General features: G+C 44.5%; 1 protein-coding gene and 1 long non-coding RNA gene across 2 annotated transcripts in view; one reads left to right on the forward strand and one right to left on the reverse strand.

Moving 5' to 3' along the window:
- Positions 1-2,399: 2,399 nt before the first annotated feature.
- Positions 2,400-3,379, reverse strand: LOC310711747. Its single transcript, XR_014528624.1, has 3 exons — positions 3,208-3,379; positions 2,699-2,870; positions 2,400-2,454 (listed from the first exon to the last, which is right to left on the reverse strand). It is a non-coding gene; the product is annotated as an uncharacterized lncRNA (long non-coding RNA).
- Positions 3,380-3,446: 67 nt separating this feature from the next.
- The window catches only part of PEPD (peptidase D), a 125,692-nt gene continuing 109,106 nt past the window's right edge, over positions 3,447-20,032 (forward strand). The window contains exons 1-3 of the mRNA XM_083515193.1: positions 3,447-3,513; positions 13,319-13,502; positions 16,223-16,350. Of these exons, the coding sequence (XP_083371319.1) occupies positions 3,470-3,513; positions 13,319-13,502; positions 16,223-16,350 (356 nt within the window). The 5' untranslated portion in view covers positions 3,447-3,469. The remainder of the gene's footprint in view (positions 3,514-13,318; positions 13,503-16,222; positions 16,351-20,032) is intronic.

Genomic DNA, 20,032 nt, shown 5'->3' on the forward strand with positions numbered 1-20,032 from the left:
TCTCACTGTAAACAAGTGGTACAGTGACAATAAAGTATTTCTATTTCTATTATGCACAATACAATATAAGCCTAATGCCATGTGAGAAAATGCCCAGGCCAGGTGCCACAAGCCACCGAAAGAAGAGAAGCAGCAAAGAAACACAACATTTGGATTTAAAGTGGGTGTGTGGGGAACAGCAAGTGCTTTGTTTCTGGCTGATGTCGGTGAATCGGAAAATAGATTAACTTTTGCTTAACCAGCAAGACATAAAAGGGAAAAGCAGTTCTGTAAATTTGGCAGAGATTAAACCACTTCCTTGTACAAGCTCAGCAAACCACAGCTACTGTTGTTGCTGTCTCTTGGGCAGATAATAGATGGACTTTTAAATAAAAAACCCCACATTTTCTTTATAAGGTTACTTTTAAATGGGCATCTCTCCCTTTATGTTGCTGACACAATATTTTTTGAAGTACTGTTTGTTTGTTTATTTGTTTGATGGTGCAGCAGCTATAACTACTAAGACCTTTCTTTGGCCAGGGAGAGCCCAAGACACTTTGCTACCCAAGTGGCATGCTGCTCGGGGCCCCAGATCTGCTGGCCCCCCAGCTGTCTCGAGCCTGACGCCTGAGGTGACTGCCTCATTGAGCCTCCTGGGCAGGTTGGCTCTGCCTGGGACTGCTGGTTAAATCCAGACCCTCCAAGTGTCCCTATTTTCCAGGGACAGTCCCAGGTTTACAGAAGCCGTCCCATTTCTGATTTGATCCTAGAATGTCCCGCTTTTCCTTAGGACGTCCCTATTTTCATTGGAGAGATGTTGGAGGGTATGGAGTTATGTGACCCCCGAGCCAAGTAGGTAAGTAACCATACAACCTTTAGAAGACATCTTAAGGGAGCCCTGTAGTGGGAAAGTTTTTTAATGCTTAATGTTTTGTTATATTTTTATATATGTTGGAAGCAGTCCAGATCTGGAATGGGATACAGTGTGTGTGCAGGTAGTAATACTCTCCACCAACAAGCTGTTTTCCTCTGAACTTCCCTCGCCTACACAAGCTGCCGTTTGTCCTAATTGGAAAAACATGCAGGTCTCTCCAGATAATAACTGCTACTGAGTGTGTTTGAGTTGCAGTTATTCTTAGACAAATAACCAGATGTTGCAAGGGTATAAACATTCAGTTGAATTATTTTTACTTCTCTTTTGATCTAAAAAGCAGGAACTGTGCGGGATCAATTTGCTCCTCATACCAGAACATGCTCAAACTGCCCTTGTTCACTAACTGCTACTAAGTGTGTTTGAGTTGCAGTTATTCTTAGACAAATAACCAGATGTTGCAAGGGTGTAAACATTCAGTTGAATTATTTTTACTTCTCTTTTGATCTAAAAAGCAGGAACTGTGCGGGATCAATTTGCTCCTCATACCAGAACATGCTCAAACTGCTCTTGTTCACTATGACAGTGCTGATTTTCTGATACTCGTCTCTAGTACCAAAACACTGTCCTGAATCACCCCCAGTTGCCTTTTTGGGGAAGAAGTTGGGTGGGCGAGGGAGATGCTTTTTAAATAATTTCCTTCACACAGGCACCTGACCAACTCCTGTGCCTCAAGATATGCCTAGGGGTCAAATGCGGATTTCCATTTCTCTCTCTCTCCAGCCCATGGGGCTCTCACTAGGCTACACATCCTCCTCAGCACCAGGACACACCTGTCACCAACTCTACTTTGCACTCTCTTGTTTTTTTCCTGGCAGAGAAGAGGCTAGATAGGGGTGTGTGAGTGTAGACACCAGCCTACTGCACTAAGGTAGAATTTGCATTTGTTGTTCCATCCTATTTTGTTTCTGTCCCTTCTTGCCACTGGTATGTGGCCTTCAGAGGGTTACCTAGAAGGGAATATGGCCCTTAGGCCAAAGAGTTCACCACCCCTGCTCTGCGCTGAGTGGCAGACCCTCTCAACTAACACTTCCAGTGATGATGCACCCTGTTTCTATGGAAATATGTCTGCTGCTCTTGTAATATTCTGTAGTGATTCCCATTGAAATGAGACTCACCCTAGTTCAGGGAATAGCAAGCAATTGCAAGTTTTACAGGGACAGGAATAATTTGCTTCAGTAAGAGTTTAAGGAACTGCCTTTACAGTGCATTGAGCTGTTGGTTCATTTAGCTAAATACTATGCTGACTGACAATGGCCCTCCAAAATTTCAGGCAGCATTTCCCACGAGTCTTACCTGGAGATCCTAGGGATTGAACCTGGACCTTTCTTGCCTGCAAAACAAATGTGACATTTTGTTTCTGTTGTGCAACTGTATATATTTACAGATTGAGGAGAATGCAGCATATATATCTTGACAAAGTGACCTCCAGCCCAGCAAACCTTTTTTGGTGTTATTTTTTTAAAACAACAACAACAACAACATATATTTATTTATTTTTTAAGAATACAGCTGTAAAAAGTCAATAGGATGTACAGTGGTACCTCGGGTTAAATATGCTTCAGGTTACATACGCTTCAGGTTACAGACTCCGCTAACCCAGAAATAGTGCTTCAGGTTAAGAACTTTGCTTCAGGATGAGAACAGAAATCATACTCCAGCGGCGCAGCAGCAGCAGGAGGCCCAATTGGCTAAAGTGGTGCTTCAGATTAAGAACAGTTTCAGGTTAAGAACGGACCTCCGGAACGAATTAAGTACTTAACCTGAGGTACCACTGTACAGATAAACAAAAGAAAACTGAGAAAACTGTAACCATGACTGTGACTGAGTGAAGTACATACGTTATTTAAATTATCTTCTTCATCTTCAGTATTAAGAAATAATTATAGTGCAATGGCAGGTGACAATTTATATCAGAAAGAAATCTGCTGTGGGGTTACCTCACTCATTCTCAAAGCGGCTGACAACACAGAAAGCAGGGATGCATCTCAAAATCAACCATCACAAGAACAGTTTTTTAAATAACATAACGAAACAGCAACATAATAGCAAATGTAACAACATTTAAAAACCACAAAATTTCAGCGCTATAAATATAACATCACACCTCCTGGCCATTGCAAAAATGACAAGGAAGCGTGACAGTTCCCCCTTGGTTGAGCAGGAAATTCTTAATCTCAGGGTTGTGGGTTCGAGTCCCACGTTGGGCAAAAGATTCCTGCATTGCAGGGGGTTGGACTAGATGACCCTCGTGACCCCTTTCAGCGCTACAGTTTTATGAGCTAGAAACACCCCACCCATCATCGTATTTGGTACTGAGAACAGGTTGTGGGCAGGCTAAAAGCCGTGGCAAGCAGTGGCACCTGGGCCGTTTCTCTCCTCCCCAGAGAAGAGCCAGCCAATTTGCTCCAGAGGGGCTAGAAACATAAAGAGGACGCAGCGCCCCCTCCACGTTGGCCAAAGAGTTCCCCGTCGCCAGGAGCAACCAAACCCCACCCTTTGCCCCGCCCCTTCCTGGTTTCCCTTTTTTTAGTGGCTGACAAGGGCAGCGGCGGTCACATGACAGACCGAGTCCGACGAAGCAACATGGCTGCGTCCGAGGGGTAAGAAAGAGGTGCTGCTCCTGCTGCTGTTGCTTGGCAGGCTGCGGAGCAAAGCAGGCAGGCAGCACCGACGGCTGGCCGGAGGCAGAGGGTGGCTGGCTGGCTTGCAAGATTCCTTGCAGGAGCTGGAGGGAGGAATAAGCAGCACTCTCTTTGCCTCTTGCGGGAGATTCCTTCTTTGAAATGCTGCTGCGAAGCATTCACACGTGTTCCAGATTCCCTCCGGTTTACTCCCTCTCTGCGACCTCTCCTACGAGTTAGTGGGAATGGGGTGTCTCCTGACGTGCACGTCGCCCGTGGCTGCCAATGCCACGGGTCCCTTGGCTTTCTCTATTCTCGCCCCATCTCTCTATCCATATAGGCAGCAAGCGTGGCTGAGTGAGCTTTACGCTGCGTATATGCCATACGTTTAAAGCACACAGACCCAGAACCTTGGGAAATGTAGTTTGACCCTTGGAGAGTTGCCGTTTCTGCCACCCTTAATCCTGGGTTGTGGAAGAATTCGCTTTAAATGTGTGCTTTCAGCTGTGAAAGCCATTGTGAAGTTTATAGTATTCTATGCAATGCTCTTGTTCTGTTCCCTTTTCCATCTGTTTATAACCTTACTATGGGCAGCTTTGTACTGACGTTTCATTGCTTTCACTTCAGAAGTTATTATGGATAATGCACAGGAATGCCAAAAGGGGTGGAGGGGAGCCAAAGGTCAGTGCTGTTTTGTGTGCAAAAGGTCCTAGGTTCAATGCCCTGCATCTCCAGGTGTGGTTGGGAAAGATCGCTGCCTAAAAGTCTTGGAGAGCTGTTGCTAGTTCCTTATGAGGATATGTGGGTGTCCTTATTTTGATGTTAACAGTTTGAACTGGACTTTAGTACAGTACTTCTTTTCAGATTCAATATTTGTATCAATGGGCATAATCTGCAGTTGTTTTTATTTCTTGGGGAGACGTTGGGTGTAGCTTTTCCAAGTATTTGTGTGTGAGAGAGAGTTCTTTTTTGTTTTAGCCACCACTCCCAGGCCTAAAAATACGATGTGTGGCTGTCCCAAACAGTAAATGTTGCTAAATGTGTTTGCGTTCCAGCTATTCTGTAACAGCAACAAGATCTCTAGGTTAAATTCAGTGGTAGAAATTTGCATGCAGAAAATACCATGTTCAATCCCTAGCATCTCCAGGTAGGGCTGAGAGAGATATTGTCTGAAATCCTGGAGCTCCATAACTGGCCAGTGTAGATAGTACAGAGCTAAATGGACTAATGGTCTGACTCTGAATAAAGGATCTTCCTGTGTAAGAAGGTTCTAGGGCAGGTTTTTTTAAGGGACTCTCAGCCGGAATTGATTTGGGTGATTAAGCAAGTCCAATGTACAGTAGGAAGAGAAGATTGTAACAAAGAGAAACTCACATAGTGATCCATGGGATGAAAACTGGTCTCCACATGTGAGGTGCAGTGTATTCCATATAGCTGTGGAATAGGGATGCATTTTAAAATTAAGGGATCTGCCCGGCCATGGTTTCTGCCAGGCTTGTCTTTGGCTAAGTTTGGCACACCTATTGCCCTTTCTGCTGTACAGTGGTGCCTCGCAAGACGAAAATAATCCGTTCCGCGAGTCTCTTCGTCTAGCGGTTTTTTCGTCTTGCGAAGCAACCCTATTAGCGGCTTAGCAGATTAGCGCTATTAGTGGTTTAGCGGATTAGCGGCTATTAAAGGCTTAGCGGCTAAAAGGCTATTAGTGGCTTAGCGGCTTAGAAAAAGGGGGGGAGGCGGAAAAAAATCGGAACACTCGCAAGACGTTTTTGTCTTGCGAAGCAAGCCCATAGGGAAATTCGTCTTGCGAAGCAGCTCAAAAACGGAAAACCCTTTCGTCTAGCGGGTTTTCCGTCTTGTGAGGCATTCATCTTGCAGGGCACCACTGTACTTTCCCTGAATCCTGCTGACCTGGTGCACATCTGCAAGATTCCTCCTGACCCATCGACTAAAGCAGGGGTGGACTCACAACTCCAGTCAGCCCCAGAGTCCAAGAACATCTGTAGGACCACAGGTTATCCATCCCTGCCTTGAAGGGAGATATTGGTGACCTAATGCAGCACCTCTTGATTCTAGGATTGGCTCTCTTGTGTTTCCCAGTACATCCCAGTGTATCAGCACAACTAACAATGTCCTCCTAGGCTCAGGTGGAACAGCTTTCCCCAATGTGGTGCCCTCCATGTTTCAGATTGCAACTCCCATCAGCAGTCAGCATGTCTGTGCTAGTTGGGCCTGATAGGAATTAAAGTCCAAAATATCTGGAGGGCATCAGGTTGGGGAAGGCTGAGGGAGAGTAAGGCATATGCAGGCATATCTCTTGGGCTGTGAGTGATTTTTGAATTGCAGCAACACAGTGTTTCTGTGTAAACAATTGCTTTCTGCTTCCATTTCATTTTCCCCATTTAATAAAAAAATTGGTTGCTTTCCTACCCCAAACATTTTTTCAAAGCAACTGTTGGACGCTCAAAATCCTATTAAAAATCAGTCGTGCTTTCTTTGTGCTTCATCGCGGGTGCCACAGATCTATTCATTACTGCTGTAATGTTAAACCTCATACTGTAAAAAATGACCTCGTCAGTCTTAAGGCTTTTGATTAAGGGAATCGTAAGTTTTGTCCATACAAAACTTGGATTCTTGATAAAGACGATCAAAGTCCTGACCTTGTTATTTTTCAGTAGATTTGCAAAGTATGTCACTAGAGGAGCACATTAAGTTCACATTGTGGGATTTGCGAAGTGTTTTGCAAAGAGACTTGAGAGAGCTGAATATATCTTTGGCAGAAGAGCTTGCTGCCTCCTACTGTGCCCCACAGATCTTGGGGAAGCTTGGAGGAAACTTTAACTGTGTTTAATATGCTCATCCATTCATTGTATAGTATGAATGAGTGTATTCAACATTTCCTTTCTTCCATTGCAATTGCAGTGGCATGAAAAGAGGGACTTGCTTTGGTGTGATCATGACTTTGTTAAAGTTTAAGCATTCCTCTTGGCATTAATATAGCGCCTCCTGAATTGACAAAGTACTGCACATAATGATCTTAACCCATAAGAGAGGTCAGAATCTTCCTGTTGAGGATGTGGGTGGGAAAAAGGTCAAGGAGTGAGATTACACACAGCTTTGTGTGTGTTTATTTATTTCATAAAATTTATGCACTGCTTGATTGGAAAAAAAGAACCGCAAAGTGGTTTACAAAAAAATGTACTAACTACCTAGTTCCCATTTCCCATGTACCATGAAATCTGTGTTTTTTACCCAAGGATGGAGCACCCCTCCCTCCCCCCCCAAAAAAGAGAGGAAAGGGGATTTTTCTCTTTTTTTTAAAAAAAAAAATTTGTATTTATTACTTTTTCAACATTTTCAACACAACACTACAAACAAAAAAGAAAAGAGAAAAAACAATACAAATACAATACAAAAACACTACATGGACTAACAAAACAAAGCAAAAACCAACAAAAACAATTTAAAAACACCTCAAACATTTTCAATATCTTATATTTCATTCACTTGTTTCCAGCGACCTCCTCACACCTCCCTTTTTGTATTCCACTTCTATTAATTGTTTCAGCAATTCCTTTCCATCTTACTCTGTTTTCTATCCTATAATTATCTTAACACATTCTTGCCTTATTTTTCCTTTAATTTTCTATTAATCTATTTATACTTAATTCCTTATGACATTTCTACTAAAGCCATGTAACTTCATTCCAACATTTTTCTAACATTCCTTAATTTTACAATATTTCTATTAATAGTCTTTAAACTTTTTCCAATCTTCTTCCACCGACTCTTCTCCCTGGTCTCGGATCTTGCCAGTCATTTCCGCCAATTCCATATAGTCCATCAACTTCGTCTGCCATTGTCCAACACTTCAGTGTTTTCAAGAAGCAGCCATTCTCTCAACCAGCAAAAAGCAGATGGTGGAAAGGGGATTTTTCTCAAGGTGTTAGAAACATAGTTTATTGAAGGCCCAACATATTTCAGAAAATTCGCAATTCATTGATACATTTTAAGGAATCCCAGTCCCAAAACAAATGAAAGGAAAAATGGGGAAAAAATAAGGATGATACGTTTTTGTATAATATGTTTTGTTTTAATTTTGAATATATATATTTTTAAAAATAAAGGTAAAATAGTTCCTTATTGCCTTGACATCTGCTGGGGTAGCTCAACAAGACTGTTGAGTTCAGACATAATGCAAAACCTTAGTTAAATCAAGCCATGGTTTGTAGGCCAACAAGAAACCATGGTTGCACATAATGGTTATTCTGCTGGGCTGGGATTGGACATTCAGACTAACCACAGTTTAGTGCCATGTGCAAATCCAGGTTGTTGTAAGAATATGGTTGGGGTGTGAGGTTTCAGGAGCTGCATTGCTTCACGGATGCATTGCACAACCTGCATGTCTTTCTGTCTTACTTCTTGTGCTTTTCCTGTTCTCCTGGCTTACAGTCGTAACTGTGAAAGGAGATGTAATTTCCAGACAAAGAGAGATCCCCCCTCCACTGTTTAGATCTACTTGGCAGACCAATGAGGCACTTCCAGCCCAATTTTTCACTTCCCACCCTTAGAAATACACTTGCCAATTTTTCCTAATGCCCTTGTTCCTGTGACTTTCTCAGCTGACCAACACCGAGAAAATAAGGAGAGGAATATTTTCTTGCCTCCCTGTTTTTCATAGGCTTAATCTACACAAAGCTTAAGATCATGCTGGTCTTAAAGGCGAAAGGTCAGGGCTAGGGGGTTTTTTTTTGGTGTGAAGTTGCTTATTTGCTTCAGGCAGTTGCTGTATCTTTCCGCTGCTGTTTGTTCCCAAGGAGGGTTGGCTGAAATCCTCTTCAAAGTGGAGCCCTCTTCTATCCCTTTACATTTTTATCTTGCCTTTCCTCTGAAATGTTCACGGCTGCAGTTGTAACTGGGGTGAGGGTAGGGGGATGTGAGCCCCTTTTGATGTTGCTGGACTCCTGCTCCCAGCACACCCGGCAGCCAGCATGCCCAGTGGTCCAGGGGGTTGATGGGAGCTGTAGTTCATCATTGCTCTCTGTCTCCAACTTGCGCTGCCTTTGGTGGATAACAGAGTTCGCTTTCCAAGGACTCGGTCAGGTGGTGTTGTTTCTCTTGCATTGCTAATGCAAATCTCCCTTCTTTTTATAAGCTGGTTTACCCATTTGGGGATGAGGGAGAATGGCACATTCAGACTCTTAAATTCAACACAAGATTTGAGATAAATGATGTGAGAGGCCAGCCCCAATGGATTTGCTTGGTCGTCTTTCTGCTGTTGTGTAGCGAAGCCTTGTTCTTGGGGAAGGTTGAATAAAATTTGCCTTCTCTTTTGTTGATTTAAAATCTGTTACTTCGCTGAACTTTCCCATGTTGCAATTCATGTATTTCCTGAACAAGAATGCATGCTAACCGGTTGCTCTAAACATAACAAAAATATAATTATGCTGAATCCCTAAACAAGTTAGGAACACCATCTGAAGCCTGTGGTCATGCAGCCTGCTCCAGAATTATATCTGCTTGGAGACCAGAGGCAGATATATTTATGGTCCTTTCTAGACACTGGCCAAGGTACTAAATAGAATTACTTCCTTGGAGAGTCACTGATGGAAGAACTGCCACTTCCAAAACCCTTCTGGGCTCACACTGGCCAGGGCAGATGGTGGGGAGGTGGCTTTTTACATTCTCTGCCAACCCCTTTTCTTCTCTGGTTCGACTACCTTATCATTGGGAGGGAGGCATATCCAACTCCATGGCTGGCATAACCCACCTCTCCAGTAAGGATTGCTTGCTTAAACGCAAGCCCTGTGTACGCTTCTTTTCTGCATTGCAGGGGGTTGGATTAGATGACCCTTTGAGTACCTTCCAACTCTACAATTCTCTGATTTGAAAGTAATCTCCAGCAAAGGTACTGGAGGACTTCAGTGTAAAACATGCGCAGAGGGCCGAGCCCTTTCTAGGAGCAAGGTGCTCATGATTACATGCCAATTTATTTAAAAGGCAACAGTGTTTACCTTGGGGGGGGGGCAAGCACCCGAGAGGTAAAAAGTCTATGCCTTTTTAGATGGCCGTGAGAGCTATTTTTTGCTTTCAAACTGAACACGCAGAGTTCTGGGAGTGGGGAGGGTGTGAGAAAATAAAAGATTCCTCAGCTGGGCTCAGTGGGTTTCTGTGGTGAACCACAGGGTGGCAATTCCTAGGCAGACTTGCTAATCCTTGAACATATATAAGTTGATTCCATTTGATAAGTTCCTGGGCTTCTTAGGGCAACAAAACTCTGGTATCTTTGCTGCAGTGGGTGGACAGGCTCAACCATGATCCTTGGTCTAGTAGCAAGCAACAATAAGCATATATATGACTTAACATATTTTTCCATGTATAACACGCCCCAATGTATAACACAACCCCTATTTTTGGGGACACAAAACTGAGGAAATGGGGGGAAATTGCCACGTGTTGTTCAGCTTTTTTGGGGGGATTGCCCAGACTTGTTCAGTTTTTTGGGGGAGGGGGTGTATTCATGAAGCCACCAATCGTCAGCCCACTTGCCACCAGCAGCCAACAATCACACGCCCTATTGTCGCAGCAGCCAATCACCAGGAGACATTGTTGCAGCCACCAATCACCCGCCCAAACGCCGATGACAATCTCTTGCTCGCGGCAGCCACCAATCCCCCATCCCATCTCAGCACTATCTGTGTATAAGACGACACCAAATTTTTAGCACTTTCTTTTAATTAAGAAACCTAGTCGTACACAGAAAAATATGGTAACTGTGGCATTTATCAAGTTTTATCATGATTAACTTCAAAAGTCAGAGATTTTCCCCATTTCTGCTCCCGTAAATAGAAATGTATCCTTTAACTCAGGGGTCAGCAACCTTTTTCAGCTGTGGGCTGGTCCACCGTCCCTCAGAGCATGTGGTGGGCCGGACTATATTTTGAAGGAAAAAATGAACAAATTCCTATGCCCCATAAATAACCCAGAGACGTATTTTAAATAAAAGCACACATTCTACTCATATAAAAACACTGATTCCCAGACCATCCAGATTGAGAAGGCAATTGGGCCAGATCCGGCCCACGGACCTTAGGTTGCCTACCCCTGCTTTAACTCCATTGCCGAGATCAGAGGGAACACTCTATCTCCAAAACCCCATTTATTCCCTACTCCCAACAAGCCACAGTTTATTGGAGCAGCAGCAGTGTTATGTCTGAATTGGGTCAAATGTGTGTGTTATGGCCTTGTAACTTCTTAAAAATTCTGTAAGACATAAGTGGTTCTCCGCCTCCCAACATGCTTGAACTCTGACTAGGTTGACTTTTATTATAAAGAGAAATGATAGCATTGTAGAGTTTGTATGGAATCCCTCAAGGGTCATTAGTCCAACCCCTCTTCAATGCAGAAATCACAGCTAAAGAATTCCCAACAGATTCTGAAACTGCTACGCCTGCAGTATAGGGGTTGGACCAGATGATCCTCAGTGTCCTTCCCAACTCTACAGATGCACTATATAGAAATAGTAGAGTTTGTCTCCCCTGCTACTTAGTGGTTTATATGCAACCAGTCCTGGCAAGACGGTCACTGTCTGGCTCCCCCAGGGATTCTACAGGGGCGACTCTTGCCAGATGACATTTCATTGCTCAACCATGCTTGCCTTAACAAGTCATAAATAGATGTGGTTGCCACCTAATCATGGGAAGGGCAGGAAGGTGATAGAACAGGATCTTTGCTTTCTTAGATGAATTCTTGAGAATTTGCCTTAGGTTTGGGATGGGCAGCTGGAACGGAATCTGTCTACCCCTCCTCTCCCTTCACGGCCCCTTGATCTTGAGAACCTCCTCTGCAACCACAGTCCCTTCTATGTTCACGTGAGCAAAAACCCTTCCCAGTGTGGATGGCGAGGGGTGTTGGCGGTGCACTTCCCTGGTTATGTAATACAGCCATTCACTCCACAGAAGCTGAGGCAGGGTGGGAAGGTGGCAATGTGTGGACCTTGCTTGCTTGGAGGATAGGCTTTGCAAGGGCTTTCCTTGCTGTCCACACCAGGGGGGAAAGAGATGCCACAGAGTCCTTTGGCTTGAATCCGGGGACAAGTAAGAACCAACGTTGCTGGCCTTTTAGCAAAAATAAGCTGCCAACCAGGGCTTTAGAAAAGGGCAGGGGCTAACCTTCTTACAGTCTGAGGGCCAAATTAGGAGTCAGCCACCCTTCCAAGGGCCACACACTAACAGTGGGTGTGGTGAACACACGTGCATGTGTGTATACAGGTGTTTACATTCACCACAGTCACTCAACACTCATGCAGACACAGCACTCTCTGTCTGTGTCTCACTCACACAAACGCAGTCGCACACAGAGCTCTCCCTCATGCGCACACCATTTTTGTGCACTGAAGAAGTTTGACCTTTGGCTTTCATGAATTGTCTCCAGGTGTTACAGATTAAAAGTTCCTTTATGCTGCGTTGGCTGCAGGAATTGTGCATTTTGGACTTTTGATGCTGAAACCGCGCTGAAGTTTGCTCTTTGCCGGCTACGAAGCAAAGGTTACCTTCTTTTGCACGTTTTCTGTTTTCTGAGAAAGCCATATAATAATTAATACATGAGGGAACATTTCACTGAGCACGCTCGGGTTAATGCAGGTTGATAGAAAATATATATCTACATCTTAGCAACAGCTGAGCATAGTAACAGGTTTTGGCTGAAGGCATAACCACTAAGTTTGTTCCTTATTTTCTACTCTTGAGTTGCTGGAGGGGCCCATTCCATGTAGCTCAGCTGAAATAAGTTGAACCTGAGAATGTGAGATGTTTGTTGGCTGGTGCTAAAGTTGACCATTACTGATCTCTCGGTGGGAGTAGGACCGTGTGGACAATTGGGAGTTTGCTTTCATGGATCCATCCTTTACTCCTCCACCAAGTGGGCGTAATGCTTATTCTCCAGAGGCCTCCTCCAGGCGTGCACACAGCCAACAGCTAGCAAAAGCAGAATACATTATGCAGAAATGAATGTGCAAACTTGATTTTTGCCTCTGGGAAGACAATGGAACAAAAGCACAGAAATAAGGTTCCAGATGTCGAGGGCAGCATCTGTGTAGCACAATCCTCCCGTCAATAAGTGAAGAGGCGATGAGATGGAATGGAATTGGAAGTGCAGCTCAAGTCAGATGTAGTACCGGTACGTAGAATCATCGAGTTGTAGAGTTGAAAGAGACCCAAGGAGTCCTCTAGTCCAGCTCCCTGCCATGCAGGAATGTGTGTGTCACCTTCTGGTGTGAGTCCCTTTGAGATGCTTACAGGCCACTTAGTTAATCTAACGTATTGTTTTAAATAGAGCCACTGGTGGCAATTCAAGCCCAGGATGAGATTTTGCCATCTGGGTATAAGGCCAACTTGGGAATTGAAATGACTGTGGTGGGAACTGGGCAGGGCACATGCATTCCTGTTGACTTTCTTGGTGGCTTCCAGTGCCATGGTATCTTTCTGGAGTGACTGGCCAGTGTGGGGCTTGGACACCCTGTTTTGCCATGGACTGTTCTATCTGGTTGGTCGATCGCTGACGGTGGTGCAAGATGGGTGGAGAGCCTACTGGGTCCTGCTAAGGTTTCATCTCCTTCGCTGTGCTGCTTGACATTTGCTGGGGGGAGGTCATCAAGGGTTTGGGGATTGGGTGCCATCAGAGTGCTGATGACTCCCGACTGGAATTGTAGTCCAAAACACCTGGAAGGCCCCAGCTTAGGGGAGGGCTGCTCTTGTTGCAGAAGCTAATGTTTCCTTCCTCTTTCCAGGCCGTCTTTTTGGCTGGGGAACGAAACCTTGAAGGTTCCAGCAGCGCTCTTTGCCCTGAACAGAACTCGCTTGTGCGAGCGGCTGAGATCAAACAAGGATGTGCCAAAGAAGTCCATTGTCCTCCTGCAAGGCGGGGAGCAGACCAACAGATACTGCACTGACACAGGCGTTCTGTTTCGCCAGGTAAGATTTAGCATGAACAAACAACAGACTTATCTCTTTTAGCTCAGATCTCAGCCCCTTTTATTAGTTGCTGGCTACTGTCCACCAGTGGAAAAACACACACATCGCATACCTATAAGTTGTTGTTGTTGTTGTTGTTGTTGTTGCTGCTGTTGATTGATTTATATCTATCTATCTATCTATCTATCTATCTATCTATCTATCATCTATCTATCTCACCTTTTCCCCAGTCTGGGACTCAAGCTGGCTTACCCAAATAAAATAGAAAAAGCTAAAAACCTAGGAAGGGCAATCATGAAAATGTAATTAGACTTGAATAGAATTAAAATTTAAAAGATCAAGTAAAAACACAGACAACAATAATAAAAACATCATAGCACCAGGCCTTTCTTCAAAAACAGTCAGTTCCCAAAGGCTCTGCCTCAGGTCCTGCTTAGGGGTTCCCCATAGGGGCATCTGGGTGGCCACCTTAAGTGAGAACAGGATGCTGAACTATATGGGCCATTGGCCTGATCCAGCAGGCTCTCCTTATGTTCTTACATTCTTGATAGTTATCTTTCCTGAAACACTGGTGTGCTTGGAGTCAGCTAGTGGGCTTCTGATTTCCTTTCTCCCTCCACCCTTTTGAACTGTGCATTGGTTAATACAGCAAATGCTTGATCAGTCCAGGCCTTCTTCTGCAGTGTTTACCAAGAATTATTTCACATGGCTCTTACTGTCCTACATCAGTTAATTCAATGCATAATTCAATGCTGCAGAATCACTGTCCCGTGTGGGCTGGCTCATGGTGGGCTCTTTCCCCTCTGCCTTTCCAGGAGCTTTTGACCACCCAGCTTGGATATATCCATGTCTCTGAGAGTCCTTGATATATCACCACCCTCCCCCTAGGGACTTGCTCTATAGCTGCTTCCTGTCTTTGTCTTAACCCACAAGAAAAGACCAGAGAGCTTGCAGAATCTCTTGCCCCAGCATTCTTGTTCTTGTTAACCTATTTCCCCTGGTCTCTTCTACCACAGTGCAAGTGAGATTTCTCAGCCTCTTAGAGGTGGGGATGAGGTTGTAGTTCAGTTTTGCTCTCAGTTTAATCTCTGGTGATGTGTTCCAGGATGGTTATCTGTTTTACAGTTATGTAGGCAGGGTTGATTGAGGCACAAAATGGGCAAAGGTTGTGCCTCTTATGAACCGTTGTTAAACTTAAGTAATTTGTGCAGTTCATGTTTCCTTCTCAGTGGGTTGCAGTTAGGCACGTATTCAAGGTAGCTGACGGAAAGCCAGATATTATCAACTTGCTCAGAGGTTTAGTGTGGGCATTTGGTCAGGCAGGATGCCCTGTTTCAACTTATCATTGGTCTTGGGGCTTGATTCAGTATGAGACTGTAATCCTCTCATCAGCCAATAGGTGTTGCCTGAGGAGTCAGGATTTAGGATTTAGCAGCAATACCCTTAAAGAGCCACAATTTTAAACTTGTCCCTTAAGCTGCCAGTCAGCTTCCACTGCAATCAGTAGAAAGGGGACTCCTGCTTTATGTATTCTTGAAGACCCTCTTCAGTTGATGGGAGTCTTATGGTGGGGCAAGAAAGAGAATGGAGAGTTTGCCCTGCCCATAGAAATAGGTAGTTGCAATTTGATCCTCCAAAAATCAATTCTGTTAGTGTAGTTGGTGCTGGTAGAGTGCAGCGCTCACAGTTAGAAGGAAGGAAGATGTAGAATTCTCAGACTGTCAGTGTACAGCCAAAGGGTTCCTATCATGGAAGGACAGATGAGCAGGGCAGCCTTCCCCTAACGTGGTACCCTCCAGGCTGCTTGGGCTCCACCTCCCGTCATACTCAGTTAGCACAGCCAATCAATCTCTGGGGTTGCAGGACATCTGGAGGGCATCCATCCTGATGGGCAGTTAATTGTGTGGGCATGTTTAAGTGGGGTTGCTCCACTTTGGAGAGGCCAAGCTGGTGCAGACAGGAACTGAGCAGGATCACAGAGATTTCTCCCATATTTTGCTGCTAAGAAAATCTGTGTATTATGAACACCTGTATTTTATTATGTATTTCTTATTATAATTGTATTTATACAACTGTTTTGATCTTTATATTGTCTAGGTATCCTATTACGTGCTGGCATTTGCGTGTGATGTTGTAAACCTCCCTGTGGTTTTCTGACAAAGGGCACTATATAAATAATCATCACAGGGTTGATTTTGGGACGGGTATTTACTGAGACCTTCTGTGAACATTGAAGGACGTACTCACAGGCACTCCTTCCTGGGAGTGTCACATTAGTGAACCCTTGCTCTTGTTACTTCTCTGTCCTCTCCAATGGGATCAGAGTTCCATTGAAACACTACACTTCTGAATAAATGTCTTGAAGTTCAGGGTGCTCAGCATTTTAATTTTTGTTAGTTCCTCCCACTTTTTTTGGCAAGTATATCCATGTAATCAGATTGCCTTTTTAGAAGTGGCGATAGAGGTGATTTGGAGGGTGTTTTGCATTATGTTCAAAACCTTTCAACCCGGTGGGTCCCTTTGCCACAGGTAGAATCATAGAATCATAGAATCATAGAGTTGGAAGAGACCACAAGGGCCATCGAGTCCAACCCCCTGCCAAGCAGGAGGTAGTGCTAATCTGTATTGACCTTGACATCTTTCCAAATACCCTTAAGGAAAAAAAAAGGCAAGAGCGGAGAACTGGCATAATGGAATGCTTTTAAATTCCTTGGTTCTAGGAATCCTACTTCCACTGGACTTTTGGAGTGACTGAGGCAGACTGCTACGGAGCAGTTGAGGTTGACAGCGGAAACTCCATCCTCTTCATCCCGAGACTCCCTGACAGCTACGCAGTTTGGATGGGAAAGTAAGATTTCTTCCTTCTTCCTTCCTTCCTTCATCTGGGGAGAGACCAAAGAAAGATTTGAACATAAGATTCATTTCCATCTGGCAATAAAAGCAGTTGTCTGCCTCACACATGTCAGATCAAGTTGTTGTCCGGTGGATCCCACCAAGGCCAGTGGGCAAGGCCTCCAAGCAGGGGCAGACCTTGCTTGCCTCGCCACTTTATTCCAAATTTTTAAAAGGCGCATAAAGCTTCTTTAGAAATGAGTGGCAGAAGCAACCTTTTCCTGAAGGGTCTGTGGTTGTTTGCTGCATTATTATTTCTATGCAGGCAGCAACGGGTAGAATAAGTTTTTTTTGATGAAACATTAAACTGTGAGATGAACGCTAATGGTTTTTATTAACTGTATTGATTATTATTATTAGTTTGCAAAAATGTCTACACCGCAAACATTAAAAATATATATAATTGTGGTGGAGCAACATTAAAATCCGCAGTAAAATTACATGCCATCAACGTCATCGTTAATCATTAGTCTGCCAGTTTGAAAGGTATACTCTTTTTTATTTTCAAAAACACACCAGGATTTTTCTATTATGTATCTGTTAGTGTCAACTTTGGAGTTTCATTTTATTTATATTTATTAAATTGGTATTCCGACCTTCATCCAAAGATCACAGGGCGATTCACATTTCCCCTCCTCTATTGCCAGCTTTGGCTGCCTTTCTAAGACATGAGAGGGTAGGGCAAACGATGATCTTAAATCACTGAGTGGTGAAGGTTGGTGGTTTTTGTTCATTATCTAGGATTGTTAAAACATGTGCAGAATAAATGGGATATTTATTAAGTCAGTAGTGCTGGGGTGTATGGAGTGCTAGGGGAAGGGTAAAACCTCTGGTGGGGGACATGTCATGTTCCTTCTGGAGCAGTTTGTCCACTTTTGTTCCCCACCCTGCACTCCGCTCTCACCTGTAGCTCCTAGAAATTGTCAGCATGCAACAGTGGCCACACCCCAGCTTCTACGGCCAGCTAAACCAGGTGAGGATAGCCGATGGGTCTTAATCCTTCAGTGAGTTGAGGACTTCCTCTTCGTGCAAAGACACAGGCTCTGGCAGATTGAGCGGACAAGACCAATAGTGACTCCAGTGGTCCAGAAGGCAGTTCTTGCACGTGCTGTAGAGGGAAGTGAGGGGCAGGCAGGACTCATCAGCCTGGGAAGGTAGTCCACCTAGGAGAAGGGAAACTGATCCTAAACCTCCACTGCCTTGTGGCTATCTTCATTCCTGAGAAAGGCTTGAGAAAAAGCTTAGAAAAAGCTAAGGAATAAACCCAGCACAAATCCGGTCCCTAAGACGGTTGGATGGCTCATTGTACTCCTCCTTCCAGCAACTTCTGCAGCCAAGCTGGAGCCAAATGTATTGCTCTGCTTTCCTTTGGACCACATCAGCATGGCTGAGAGGGGGTCTTGTCATCTGGGCAGCGCAGGACCTCCATACACATTGTCTAGGCTTGCACCCCAGGGAGGTCACTTCATTGCTGCTTACCTGGTGAATAGACTTCACCCCTGAAGACGCACTCCTTTGCCTCTCCAGACAGATAGATGCCAGCAAGGGCTAGCTGCAGAGAGACCCTGAGGCGTCTTTTCTTTCCTAAATGTGGTCTGCAGGCTGGCCTCTCTTTCTCCTCTCCCTCACCTACGATTGTCAGCCTACTTGTTCATGTCCACCCCCAAATTCTTGTCTTTCTCTTTGCTTCCTTAGTGAAACTATCAATAGCTCTTTGGGAGCTTGGACTCACATCAGTAGTAATGCATTCTCTCTGCATCGTAATTATATGTACGCTGTGCCTAACAAGTCACAATTTTTTGGCCTCTGCGCTGTTTTTGGAATCTGGGATTGTTTCTAATTTAATACTTTCTCTACCTCTCTTGGCTTGGATAGCTTCTAATTGGAGCAATTACTCTTCTTTAAACACTAATTCCAGCCCAAAGATACGTCTGCAGCCGTTCCTGCATGGCAAAGTGTTTTGGAGCGACCATATGGCCAGGGAGGGTTTCTGTCTCTGCATGGAGAGCGTGATTGTCTTGGCACTATCTTGGCTCCAAGATTGCTTTGTGGTTGCCTTTGTTGTAAGAAGGCCCACCTATGTTAGCAGAGAACCTACCTCTCCTCTCACTCCCACTTCTGCCTTTTGTCTTCTCCAAGCTTGAGTGTTGGAGAAATTTCTGGCACGAAAGATTTTGAATAGGAATCTAAGCTGTACTTCTCCAGATGGTGCTTCATGCTAGGGGCGGATTGACTAGCCTTGGTCTGTTTTGGACTGGCACTCAGTCGCAGTATTTTGTTTTGCTACTTATTTAGTTTGTTTGATGTGGAATACCAGCCTGTCTCTAGGTGCCTTACAACAAATTTGAAAGCAAAACCTTAAAAGTGCAGGCAAAAGCAATTAATGATTGTAATAAAACAAAAATCAGCACCATCTACAAATTGGACAACTTCAGAGGCTAGCCTCATCTGCCTCCCCTTTTTACTTACAACCAGTTCCGGGACTTATCCTGCTTGTCTGCCTCCTCCTTAGTCTCAGTGTTGCTCTTGTAGAGCTTACCAGGGAAGAGGATGAGCACTAAAGTAGAATGAGATGGCTCTGGTGCCACCTACTGTTTGTCTCCCTGACTTCTGCCCTACCAGTTTCAATGGGCACTAGCCACCACAGGAAAATAATTTTTATATTAGTTGCAACTTGGGGGGGGGGAGAGATCCCAAACATGCAGACAATAGCACCCTTCTCATTGTATTTCATCAACTGCCTGAGATAACAGGATGGTTTCAACCTGATGCCAAAAAGAGAGTTCTTTTCCATCCAGTCCAAAATTCACAAAATGCAATTGTGTGCCACTTTAAGGATATGGCATATAGAGAACCCATCCAGCTGGACTTGGGCCAATTGCATTCACTGTCAAGATGCTTCTGGGCTCAATTTATGCTTAGAAATTAATTGGAGGCCTTGCCCCTAGGGCCAGTCCCAGATGCAAGGCTACAAGATGAACCCCTGGAAGCAGTACCCCTCCAGCCTGAGGGTGTCACATTGCCAGCCCGTGACTTGGAGAACTCCATAGTAGAAGCCCTAATACTCCTGAATCTTTACATTGATTGCCTTGGTTGTTGAATGAAGTTCCCCCTGAGATCATGAAGGTTGGAAGAGCGCTGTGGCTGGATCAGGTCAAAGGCCCAACTAGTCCAGCATCCTGTTCTCTCACTGGCCATGTAGATCCTTTGTGAAAACCACAAGCAAGACCTCATTGCAATAGCAGTCTCCTACTCCTGTTTCCCAGCAGCTGATGTTTAGAGGCATTGTGCCCCTGATCCCAGAGGTAATATGTAGCCATCATGGCTAGGTTGTTTGGTAACTCTCCTCTCCTATTGTCCTTTTGGAGAGGATGATACACACACACACACACACACACACACACACACACACACACATACACACATATACATACCACTATGTGAAAAGGCCTGCTAACAAGTGATTTTAATAAATAGTTGTGGGCAAGGGAAGTTCCCTCTTGGGGAAGCTTTTTTGCCATAATTGACCATCTCATTGAATGGCCGATGGTGACAAACTTCTGTGGAACCCTCCAGGGCACAGCGTGAAAAAAACCACTGGTGTAGTGGATGCATTCCAGAGCACTGGATCTCATCAA

The sequence above is a fragment of the Podarcis liolepis genome, assembly GCF_965112155.1.
Source record: "Podarcis liolepis genome assembly, chromosome: 7".
Classification (NCBI taxonomy): Eukaryota; Metazoa; Chordata; class Lepidosauria; order Squamata; family Lacertidae; genus Podarcis; species Podarcis liolepis.